The sequence below is a fragment of the Oncorhynchus mykiss genome, chromosome 15, assembly GCF_057628025.1.
Source record: "Oncorhynchus mykiss isolate SJ-2025 chromosome 15, ASM5762802v1, whole genome shotgun sequence".
Taxonomy (NCBI): Eukaryota; Metazoa; Chordata; class Actinopteri; order Salmoniformes; family Salmonidae; genus Oncorhynchus; species Oncorhynchus mykiss.
This window is the reverse complement of record NC_143036.1, coordinates 14,076,692-14,089,235: the sequence shown is the minus strand read 5'-3', so window position 1 is coordinate 14,089,235 and position 12,544 is coordinate 14,076,692. Positions and strand designations below refer to the sequence as shown.

Sequence of the window (12,544 nt, the reverse complement as noted above, 5' to 3'; positions counted from 1 at the left end):
AGCTGCCGCTTTCAATGAGCAGGACTCTAACCCGGACACTTATAAGAAATCCGGCTATACCCTCCGACGAACCATCAACCAGGCAAAGCGTAAATACAGGACTAAGATTGAATTGTACTACACCGACTCAAACGCGCGTCTGATGTGGCAGGGCTTGCAAACTATTACAGACTACAAAGGGAAGCACAGCCGAGAGCTGTCCATTAACACAAGCCTACCAGACGAGATAAATAACTTCTATGCTCGCTTCGAGGCAAGCAACACTGAAGCATGCATGAGAGCATCAGCTGTTCCGGACAACAGTGTGATTGCACTCTCCGTAGCCAACGTGAGTAAGACCTTTAAGCAGGTCAACATTCACAAGGCCGCAGGGCCAGACGGATTACCAGGATGTGTACTCCGAGCATGCGCAGACCATCTGGCAAGTGTCTTTACTGACATTTTTAACCTGTCCCTGACCGAGTCTGTAATACCAACATATTAAAGCAGACCACCATAGTCCCTGTGCCCAAGAACACCAAGGTAACCTGCCTAAATGACTACGGACCCGTAGCACTCACGTCTGTAGCCATGAAGTGCTTTGAAAGGCTGGTCATGGCTCACATCAACACCATAATCCCTGAAACCCTAGTCCCACTCCAATCTGCATACCTTCCTCACTGATTCACAGATGATGCAATCTCTATTGCACTCCACACTGCCCTTTCCCACCTGGGCAAAAGGAACACCTACATGGGAATGCTGTTCATTGACTACAGCTCAGTGTTCAACTAAGGACCTGGGACTAAACACCTTCCTCTGCAACTGGATCCTGGACTTCCTGACGGGCCGCCCCCAGGTGGTAAGGGTAGGTAACAACACATCTGCCACTCTGATCCTCAACACAGGGGCCCCTCAGGGGTGCGTGCTCAGTCCCCTCCTGTACTCCCTGTTCACCCCTGACTGCATGGCCAAGCACAACTCCAACACCATCATTAAGTTTGCAGACGACACAACAGTGGTAGGCCTGATCACTGACAACGATAAGACAGCCTATAGGGAGGAGGTCAGATACCTGGCAATGTGGTGCCAGGATAACAACCTCTCCCTCAACGTGATCAAGACAAAGGAGATGATTGTGGACTGCTATGGCAACTGCACATCCTCCGACCGCAAGGCACTACAATGGGTAGTGCGTACGGCCCAGTACATCACTGGGGCCAACCTTCCTGCCATCCAGGACCTCTATACCAGGCGGTCAGAGGAAGGCCCAAAAAATTGCCAATGACTCCAGCCACCCTAGTTATAGACTGTTCTCTCTGCTACCGCACGGCAAGTGGTACCGGAGCGCCAAGTCTAGATCAAAAAGGCTTCTTAACAGCTTCTACCCCCAAGCCATAAGACTCCTGAACAGCTAATCAAATGGCTACCCGGACTATTTGCATTGTCCCCTCCCACCATTTTTATGCTGCTGCTATTCTCTGTTTATTATCCATGTATAATCACTTGACCTCTACCTACATGTACAGTTGAAGTCGGAAGTTTACATACACCTTAGCCAAATACATTTAAACTTAGTTTTTCACAATTCCTGACATTTAATCCTAGTAAAAATTCCCCATTTAAGGTCAGTTCAGATCACCACTTTATTTTAAGGATGTGAAATGTCAGAATAATAGTAGAGAGAAGGATTTATTTCAGCTTTTATTTCTTTCATCACATCCCAGTGGGTCAGAAGTAAACATACACTCAATTAGTATTTTGAAGCTAATACTCAATTAGTATTTGGCTTTTTTATTGCGGTTTTGGAGCAGGGGCTTCTTCCTTGCTGAGCGGCCTTTCAGGTTATGTCGATATAGGACTCGTTTTACTGTGGATATAGATACTTTGTATCTGTTTCCTCCAGCATCTTCACAAGGTCCTTTGCTGTGGTTCTGGGATTGATTTGCACTTTTCGCACCAAAGTATGTTCATCTCTAGGAGACAGAACGAGTCTCCTTCCTGAGCGGTATGACGGCTGTGTGGTTCCATGGTGTTTATACTTGCGTACTATTGTTTGTACAGATGAACGTGGTACCTTCAGGTGTTTGGAAATTGCTCCCAAGGATGAACCAGACTTGTGGAGGTCTAACATTTTTTCTGAGGTCTTGGCTGATTTCTTTTGATTTTCCCATGATGTCAAGCAAAGAAGCACTGAGTTTGAAGGTAGGCCTTGAAATACATCCACAGGTACACCTCCAATTGACTCAAATTATGTCAATTAGCCTATCAGAAGCTTCTAAAGCCATTTGCTGGAATTTTCCAAGCTGTTTAAAAGCACAGTCAACTTAGTGTATGTAAACTTCTGACCCACTGGAATTGTGATACAGTGAATTATATGTGAAATAATCTGTCTGTAAACAATTGTTGGAACATTGACTTGTGTCATGCACAAAGTAGATGTCCTAACCGACTTGCCAAAACTATAGTTTGTTAACAAGAAATTTGTGGAGTTGATGAAAAACGAGTTTTAATGATTCCAACCTAAGTGTATGTAAACTTCCGACTTCAACAGTACATATTAACTCAATTACCTCGACTAACCAGTGCCCCCGCACATTGACTCTGTACTGGAACCCCCTGTATATAGCCTCGCTACTGTTATTTTATTGTTGCTCCTTAATTATTTGTTATATTTCTATTTTATTATTTACTTATTTTTGATTAAAACTGCATTGACGGTTAAGGGCTTGTAAGTAAGCATTTCACTGTAAGGTCTACTACACCTGTTGTATTCAGCATTTCACTGTAAGGTCTACTATACCTGTTGTATTCAGCATTTCACTGTAAGGTCTACTACACCTGTTGTATTAGGCGCATGTGACAGATAACATTTGATTAGATCTGAACACTCACTACCGAGTTCCAAACGGCCTCTGGAAGCAACGTCAGCACAAGAACTGTTGGTCGGGAGCTTCATGAAATGGTTTTCTATGACCGAGCAGCCGCACACAAGCCTAACATCCCCATGCGCCATGCCAAGTATCGGCTGGAGTGATGTAAGGATCGATGGCATTGGACTCTGGAGCAGTGGAAACACGTTCTCTGGAGTGATGAATCTTGCATCAACATCTGGCAGTCCTATGAATGAATCTGGGTTTGGCGGATGCAAGGAGAACGCTACTTGCTACTTGCCTGAATGCAGAGTACCAAGTAAATAAGTTATAGGCCTATAGCTAAAGAGACTGCACTGCATAATGAAATAACCCCTAGTAAGCTTTTGTTTTGAAGGTGGATTGACTGTATTATTTGGCAGTAATAGGCTGGTTTTATGCAACTTTCTATTCAAGCTAGTAAAGAACGCAAGGACGGCTCATGTCCGACAGGTTCAATCAAATCTAATCAAATTGTATTTGTCACATGCGCCGAATACAACACTGTGAAATGCTTACTTACAAGCCCTTAACCAACAATGCAGTTCAAGAAGTAGAGTTAAGAAAATATTTACTAAATAAACAAAGTACATTTTTAAAATTTAAAGTAGCACAAGAAAATTATATAACAATAACGAGGCTATATACAGGGGGTACCGGCACTGAGTCAATGTGCGGGGGTACAGGTTAGTTGAGGTAATTTGTTAATTTTAAGGTAGCCTATACAAGACAGTTGTATATTATTTAAAAAATATATCCATAGCTGATTAGTATGCTGTTGCATCGACAATGTATTTTACAATCTGAAATGTTTGAATTTCCAACATTAATTACTGAACAAGTAATCACATGATATCCACCAGCCAGCAGTGTAAAAACGGCCGCATGGCAGCACCGTGTATAGATCGGTGAACTGAAAATGACAACCAAATAGGCCATGATGGCACAATTGGCCCAGTGTCACCCGGGTTAAGGGAGGGTTTAGGTCATGCAAAGCTATACTGTATAGTAGCATAGCATTCTTAAATAGTTTTTTATTTAACTTTTTATCTCCCACCTTTTCTCCCCAATTTGTAGTTACAGTCTTGGCCCATCGTTGCAACTCCCATACGGGCTCGGGAGAGGCGAAGGTTGAGAGCCATACGTCCTCAGAAACACAACCCTGCCAAGCCGCACTGCTTCTTGACACCGTTTGCTTAACCCGGAAGCCTGACACACCAATGTGTCCGAGGAAACACTGTACAACTGGAGACAGAAGTCAGCGTGCATGTGCCTGGTCCGCAACAAAAAGTCACTAGAGCACGATGGGACAGGGACATAGCGGCCAGCTAAACCCGGATGACACTGGGCCAATTGTGCACCGCCTCATGGGTCACCCGGGCATGGTCAACTGTGACAAAGCCTGGGATTGAACCCAGGTCTGTAATGATGCCTCGATGATTGCGATGCAGTGCCTTAGACCGCTGCGCCACTCTGGAAGCCGTAGGACAGCATTCTAACCTGTATTCAACTCACATGACTTTAACATGGAGAAGGACCGTCTATAGCGATGAAACAGAACACTTAGAGCAGGAGTGTCAAACTCATCCCTTGGAGGGCATAGTGTCTGCTGGTTTTTCCTTTCAATTAAGACCTAGACAACCAGGTGAGGGGAGTTCCTTACTAATCAGCGATCTTAATTCATCAATCAAGTACAAGGGAGGGGTGAAAACCGTACACAGTTGGCACTCAATGGAATGAGTTTGACACGTGACAATAGAGAGTCAGTCTATAATGGTGGAACAGAACACTTAGAGCCTCTGTCTATAATGGTGGAACAGAACACTTAGAGCCTCTGTCTATAATGGTGGAACAGAACACTTAGAGCCTCTGTCTATAATGGTGGAACAGAACACTTAGAGCCTCTGTCTGTAATGGTGGAACAGAACACTTAGAGCCTCTGTCTGTAATGGTGGAACAGAACACTTAGAGCCTCTGTCTATAATGGTGGAACAGAACACTTAGAGCCTCTGTCTGTAATGGTGGAACAGAACACTTAGAGCCTCTGTCTGTAATGGTGGAACAGAACACTTAGAGCCTCTGTCTGTAATGGTGGAACAGAACACTTAGAGCCTCTGTCTGTAATGGTGGAACAGAACACTTAGAGCTTATACTGTAGAATGTTATTTGTGTTTCTTGTCTCAGTTATGAATTGCTCTAAGCAGAAGGAAGACAAAGCCTGGGAAGCAGTTAGTTAGGTAAACGCATTAACTTTGTTATTTTTGAATGTAGCTGAAACTCTGGTTATTTTTAAATCCATGAGCCATGAAAAAATGACTTCCGTTTTCCCCCTATAAAAGACAGTACTCAACTTGAGAAATATGCTTTTTTTGATCATCTTTTATTATTTTGTTCATATTGAATGGAATTGGCTGAAAATAACTCAAATTTGTGGAATAAATCCCTCAATATATGCAGTCTTCAGTCTTCTTCCAGGAAAATAGTTTGGATGTGAAATGGAGACAGATGCCAGTAGAAGAGTAGTAGAGGGAGAATGGGATGAGTGAACATTTATGCCTCGGCACATTCACCTGCAATAGAGAGGGAGAAAAGAGTGAGGAGATGATTTCTACCAGGGAAGCACATTCATATGTATCTGATCACCATAATAATATTGTTCATCTGTGTGTGTGTGTGTGTGGTGTCGTACCGTTCCTGGGCAGGAAAACAATGTTCCCAGAGAGGATTCCTGTATCCAGAGAGAACTGCATGAACTTCTTCTGGACATCTGCGCTCACCTCTGGAGTGCGACCTACAACCACAACACAACCAGGTTAACACAACACGACCACGTTAACACAGCCAGGTTAACACAACACGACCAGGTTAACACAGCCAGGTTAACACAACACAACCAGGTTAACACAGCCAGGTTAACACAACACGACCAGGTTAACACAGCCAGGTTAACACAACACAACCAGGTTAACACAACACGACCAGGTTAACACAGCCAGGTTAACACAACACGACCAGGTTAACACAACAAAACCAGATTAACAAAACACAACCAGGTTAACACAACCAGGATAAAACAACAGAACAAAACCAATTTAACACAAGCAGGTTAACACAACTGGGTTAACACAGCACTACCAGGACAACACAACACAAACAGGTTAACACAAGACTACCTGGTTACCATAACCAGATTACCACAACCAGGTTAACAGAACACAACCAGGTTAACAGAACACTACCAGGTTAACAGAACACTACCAGGTTAACAGAACACTACCAGGTTAACAGAACACTACCAGGTTAACATAACACAACCAGGTTAACAGAACACAACCAGGTTAACATAACACAACCAGGTTAACAGAACACTACCAGGTTAACATAACACAACCAGATTAACAGAACACAACCAGGTTAACAGAACACAACCAGGTTAACAGAACACAACCAGGTTAATACAACACAACCAGGTTAACAGAACACAACCAGGTTAATACAACACAACCAGGTTAACAGAACACAACCAGGTTAACAGAACACAACCAGGTTAACAGAACACAACCAGGTTAACAGAACACAACCAGGTTAATACAACACAACCAGGTTAACAGAACACAACCAGGTTAATACAACACAACCAGGTTAATACAACACAACCAGGTTAATACAACACAACCAGGTTAACAGAACACAACCAGGTTAATACAACACAACCAGGTTAATACAACACAACCAGGTTAATACAACACAACCAGGTTAACAGAACACAACCAGGTTAACAGAACACAACCAGGTTAACAGAACACAACCAGGTTAACAGAACACAACCAGGTTAACAGAACACTACCAGGTTAACACAACACAACCAGGTTAACAGAACACAACCAGGTTAACAGAACACAACCAGGTTAACAGAACACAACCAGGTTAATACAACACAACCAGGTTAATACAACACAACCAGGTTAATACAACACAACCAGGTTAACAGAACACAACCAGGTTAACAGAACACAACCAGGTTAACATAACACAACCAGGTTAACAGAACATAACCAGGTTAATACAACACAACCAGGTTAATACAACACAACCAGGTTAACAGAACACAACCAGGTTAACAGAACACAACCAGGTTAACAGAACACAACCAGGTTAACACACACAACCAGGTTAATACAACACAACCAGGTTAACACAACACAACCAGGTTAACAGAACACAACCAGGTTAACAGAACACAACCAGGTTAACAGAACACAACCAGGTTAACACACACAACCAGGTTAACACAACACAACCAGGTTAACACAACACAACCAGGTTAACAGAACACAACCAGGTTAACACAACCAGGTTAACAGAACACAACCAGGTTAATACAACACAACCAGGTTAATACAACACAGCCAGGTTAACACAACACAACCAGGTTAACAGAACACAACCAGGTTAACAGAACACAACCAGGTTAACAGAACACAACCAGGTTAACAGAACACAACCAGGTTAATACAACACAACCAGGTTAACAGAACACAACCAGGTTAACAGAACACAACCAGGTTAACACAACCAGGTTAACAGAACACAACCAGGTTAATACAACACAACCAGGTTAACACAACCAGGTTAACACAACACAACCAGGTTAACACAACCAGGTTAACACAACACGACCAGGTTAATACAACACAACCAGGTTAACAGAACACAACCAGGTTAATACAACACAACCAGGTTAACACAACCAGGTTAACACAACACAACCAGGTTAATACAACACAACCAGGTTAACAGAACACAACCAGGTTAATACAACACAACCAGGTTAACAGAACACAACCAGGTTAATACAACACAACCAGGTTAACACAACCAGGTTAACACAACACAACCAGGTTAATACAACACAACCAGGTTAACAGAACACAACCAGGTTAATACAACACAACCAGGTTAACAGAACACAACCAGGTTAACAGAACACAACCAGGTTAACACAACACACCCAGGATAACACAACCCCACCTGTAACATGACCATGCTAAAACCAGAGACCAAAGTGAAACTGTGATGAATGACACAAAACATGAGAATCTAAAGGTGTGAATTAATTTCAGACATGCAGGCAGCCAGACAGACTTACTGAAGAGTTTGTTGAGAACGTCAGTTACTCCGTGTTTGGTCTTGATGGTGTGGATCAGAGCAAAGTCATCATACTGGACAGCTACCACACGCATGTCATTTTCATTGTTCCAACCTGAGAGAGAGAAAGAGATGTAGTTAACTGTGTGTGTGTGTGTGTGTGTGTGTGTGTGTGTGTGTGTGTGTGTGTGAACTCACGCTGGCTGGTGAAGGTGAAGCGGCCTGGGATGTCAGTCTTCTTGGCCAGTTCGGTCATCCTCCAGCAAGAGCCATCAGAGCTGAGAGAAAGAGCAGCATCAGTATGAGTGAAATGGACACACACACACACGGACACAGACACACACAAACTCACTTGCGCATAGCGCTGCTGATGTCCAGGTTACCTCCGGCAGTGGGCAGCATCATGGAAGTTCCCATCTTCATACCAGCCTTACGGTTCATAAACCACTTGGCGTTGGTGGCAAAGCCCACAACCCACCACTTACCAGCCATCTGGGGAGAGAGAATATATTTAGAAGAAAAAGAAGAACCACTATTCATTCATTCTCACAATGCAAGTTGATTTAATAGTCATGGCAGGTGATCCACTGTCCTCTCTCTACTCTGACCCTCCTCAACTGCAGAATCTCTTCTCTCTCTGCACTTGTACTGTACAACACTCTTCTCTCAACTCTTTGCCTGCTCTCTTTTTGTTGTTGTAGCCTTTCTCATTTGTTTTATCAGTTCTCTCAGTCTCTCTTTCTCTCTCACCTTCTCCAGGTTGAAGTCTTTCTGAGGCATGACGTTGACACAGGCGACCAGCGTAGCGCACAGCAGAACTCCCATTATGCTCAGCCTCATGGTTACAGATCTGTGTGTGTGATAGCTCGACTCTCCGGGGTGTGTGTGAGGAGGAAAATGAGTAAGGTGGGAGCTGACTGAGTGTCCTTATATCCTCCAACATTATTCTATTCTCTACTCCTCCCCTCTTCCCCCCCTTGTTTCCAGTTAGTCCCTCTCCATCCCTCAAAGATGTAAATCTCACCCTTATACAACTGCACGAGGTGGGGGAGAAGTCAACAATGTAAGCAGAATGATTTGCTGCTGTCCTCTCCTTCTCTCTCCTCCTCTCCTTCTCTCTCCTATCCTGTCCTATCCTTCACTCTCCTCTTCATTCTTTCTCTCCTTGTCTCTACTATCCTCTCCTTCTCTCTCCTCCTCTCCATTGTAGACAATTGATAGGAAAACACACACAAAATAAATTCAACCAATTTAATGTGTCATAGAAAATATGTTGCTGAGCAGTCAGACTTCGGGCTCTGTCTCCCTTTGAGTCTTCCTCAACATATTGGCTGTGAAGGAGAGATGAGACAAGCGCAAAATGAACACAGAAACAAACACTGACTATACGAAATAAACAAACTTAGAGAAAAAGCAATGAACATGTCCATACAAATCTGTTTCTATAGCCTATATAATTTCGGCTGCGTGTTTGTTATGTAAGTACCTTTCCACATGCCCTGCAAGACGGAGTAAACATTATTTTAACGAAACAGCACCCTCGACCTTCTAGCCCGAAGTCCAGCGCGCTATGGACTGTGCCGCAAAAACATGCTCCACCCGCAAAGTCGATATCCGCGCTTATAAACCCAGGGTCGTTAAATTATGTTTTTTGGGGGGGGAAAGTTATTTGACTACATGAAGGCCCAATAAACAGATGTAAAATACATTTTATATTGGATATTCGGTGGATATTAAAAACATTTTTTTTTTTTACAATCCACACCTTTTTATACACAGGCCTACATAAAAAAAATTATGAAGATTTCGTATTTCAATCGTCATTAGCGCTTTAACAAAGCGTGCCATGACTATGAACATTGTATATTCTTAATCAGGGGTGAATGGAGAAGATCAAAATCAACAACCAAAAAAAGGTGAGGATCGTTCTGCATCCCCCCGATTCAGAATATTCCATTTTCATAGTCATGGCATGATTGGTTCAATAGCTAGTTATGAGAGAAAAATGAATATCCATGGAATATTCCGTATAAAACTAATTTTACCTCAGTATAAAATGTATTTTACCTCGGTGCCTGACCGGTGCCTTTTCCACCGATCTGCATCCCTCTCATTCCTCCCTCTACAGATGCAGTTCTGCAGCGCATCCCAATACAACCCAGAGAATCCGTCTACATGTCACCGCTACTCAGCCTACTGTATAAGAAGTATATTGTCTGTATTCATATGGTTGTAGCCTGTATGTTGTGAATCCATTCTAAAGGAGACTAATTTTAGCTCCACGATGCACAGCCGTTGATAAGGTCTCATCAATGGCTGGACGAAGTTTTGAAATTGTATACTGATGACATACATTGACGTACTGGACACACCCGCAGCACCCGCAAGGCACGAGGCCCACGAGCTCTGGGGGCCCACGGATGTGATTTTTTAAATTCAGTAAATCCTTTTGATAGTAACCCTCCCTAAAGTCAGTCATGCATCTTTTACATTTCCAGATGTAGTAGGAAGCAAAGTGTTTGTTTCAGGACATCGGTGAACAAATGCTGTGGTCGGTGAACAAATGCTGTGGTCAAGGCTACGATGGCGCCAGTGCAATGAGTGGAGCTTATTCAGGTGTTCAAAAGCGAATATCAGACCGAGAGCCTAATGCCTCTTAGAAAGTTCTTTATGAGTTTTAGTTAAGAAAACGATCTCTCTGCAGAAGCGACAGTTACAGGGCAGGTAAAAACAGCTTGATTGCCGTAGCAACATCAGGGAAACTGGGCAGCGCAATGGACATCGGACTAAAATGCACAATGTCTCAGGAAAGAATGTCTGGTTTGGCAATACTCAGCATAGAAAACAGTTGGGCCTGCAACCTGGACCTACAGGCCATGGTAAAAACATTTGCACACAAAAAACTAGGACTTCAGGAGACCCTCTTAAGTTGGATTTGATTTAAATGAATTTACAGTGAATAATGCATCCCATTTATTTTGGCTATTAGCCAGATAAAACCAGCTGAGTTCATAATATTGGCTAGGTTTGTCCTCAAACTGACTCCTTTTTCCTCATTGTTAGGCTATTAGCCAGATAAAACCAGCTGAGTTCAACAATATTGGCTAGATTTGTCCTCAAACCGACTCCCTTTCTCCTCATTGTTAGGCTATTTGATGCGTAATTTAAAAAAACGTTTATAAATAGCATCTAAATAAACTATATATGCAAAAGTATGTGGACACCTCTTCAAATGAGTGGATTCGCTATTTCAGCCTCACCCGTTGCTGACAGGTGTATACAATCGAGGACATAGACATTAGCAGTGAAATGGCCTTACTGTAAAGCTCAGTGATTTTCAACATGGCACCGTCATAGGAGGACACCTTTCCAACAAGTCAGTCCTGCTAGAGCTGCCCCTTCAACTGTAAGTGCTGTTATTGTGAAGTGGAAACGTTCAGGAGCAACAGCAGCTGAGCTGCAAAGCGGTAGGCCACACAAGCTCACAGAACAGGACCACCAAGTGCTGAAGCTTATAGGATGTAAAAATATTCTCTCCTCTCCTCCTTCTCTCTCCTCTTCTTCTCTCTCTGCTCCTCTCCTCCTCCTTCTCTCTCCTCCTCCCTCTCTCTCCCTTCTCCTCTCTTCCTCTCTCCCCTCTTCTCTCTCCTCCTCTCTCCTTCTCTCTCCCTTCTTTGCTCCTCTTCTCCTTCTCTCTCCTCTCCTCTCTCCGCTCCTCTTCTCCTCCTTCTCTCTCCCCTCTTCGCTCCTTTTTTCCTCCTTCTCTCTCCTCTCCTCCTCTCTCCCCTCTTCACTCCTTTTCTCCTCCCTCTCTCTCCCCTCTCCGCTCCTTTTCTCCTTCTCTCCTCCTCTCTCCCCTCTTCGCTCCTTTTCTCCTCCTTCTCTCTCCTCTTTCTCTCTCCCCTCTTCGCTCCTTTTCTCCTCCTTCTCTCTCCTCTTTCTCTCTCCCCTCTTTGCTCCTTTTCTCCTCCTTCTCTCTCCTCTCCTCCTTCTCTCTCCCCTCTTCACTCCTTTTCTCCCCCTTCTCTCTCCTCTTTCTCTCTCCCCTCTCCGCTCCTTTTCTCCTCCTCTCCTCCTTCTCTCTCTCCTCTCCTCCTTCTCTCTCCCCTCTCCGCTCCTTTTCTCCTCCTTCTCTCTCCTCTCCTCCTTCTCTCTCCCCTCTTCTCCTCCTTCTCTCTCCTCTCCTCCTTATCTCTCCCCTCTTCACTCCTTTTCTCCTCCTTCTCTCTCCTCTCCCCCAACAATGATAGGACTTATCTATTTAGACAAGTCTGATTCCTGGTCTGAACAACCTCCACCCTGAAATCCACATGTAAGCATGAAGACACACACACACATGAATGCACCAACACATATACACACAGTATCCTCAGAGTGAGGTAAATCATAGTCCTCATGTTAATCCCATACCCTTCAGGGCTGCAACATGTGAGTTGCAACATTCCTCTGTCAGTCACAACATTTAACACTGTGGAGGACAGAACATGGGTTAACATACAGTGCCT

At 43.7% G+C, this 12,544-nt stretch overlaps 1 protein-coding gene across 1 annotated transcript; it reads right to left on the bottom strand.

Annotated features, from left to right (window-relative positions):
* Positions 1–5,318: 5,318 nt before the first annotated feature.
* On the bottom strand, positions 5,319–9,604 carry LOC100135934 (lipocalin). The gene is made up of 7 exons (XM_036943738.2): positions 9,526–9,604; positions 8,790–9,370; positions 8,392–8,531; positions 8,238–8,317; positions 8,041–8,154; positions 5,581–5,682; positions 5,319–5,461 (listed from the first exon to the last, which is right to left on the bottom strand). Exons 2-7 carry the CDS (start codon positions 8,877–8,879, stop codon positions 5,442–5,444), a joined length of 546 nt encoding a protein of 181 aa, XP_036799633.2. The 5' UTR covers positions 8,880–9,370; positions 9,526–9,604; the 3' UTR covers positions 5,319–5,441.
* Positions 9,605–12,544: the final 2,940 nt, after the last annotated feature.

What these genes read in the sequence shown, in the direction of transcription:
- LOC100135934 (XM_036943738.2), bottom strand. Translation starts at nt 8,879, where the DNA reads ATGAGGCTGAGCATAATGGGAGTTCTGCTGTGCGCTACGCTGGTCGCC. An exon ending in AAGACTTCAACCTGGAGAAG is followed by an intron (nt 8,532 to 8,789) that starts GTGAGAGAGAAA and finishes CTCTCTCCCCAG; the next exon opens with ATGGCTGGTAAGTGGTGGGT. An exon ending in TGTTTTCCTGCCCAGGAACG is followed by an intron (nt 5,462 to 5,580) that starts GTACGACACCAC and finishes TCTCTATTGCAG; the next exon opens with GTGAATGTGCCGAGGCATAA.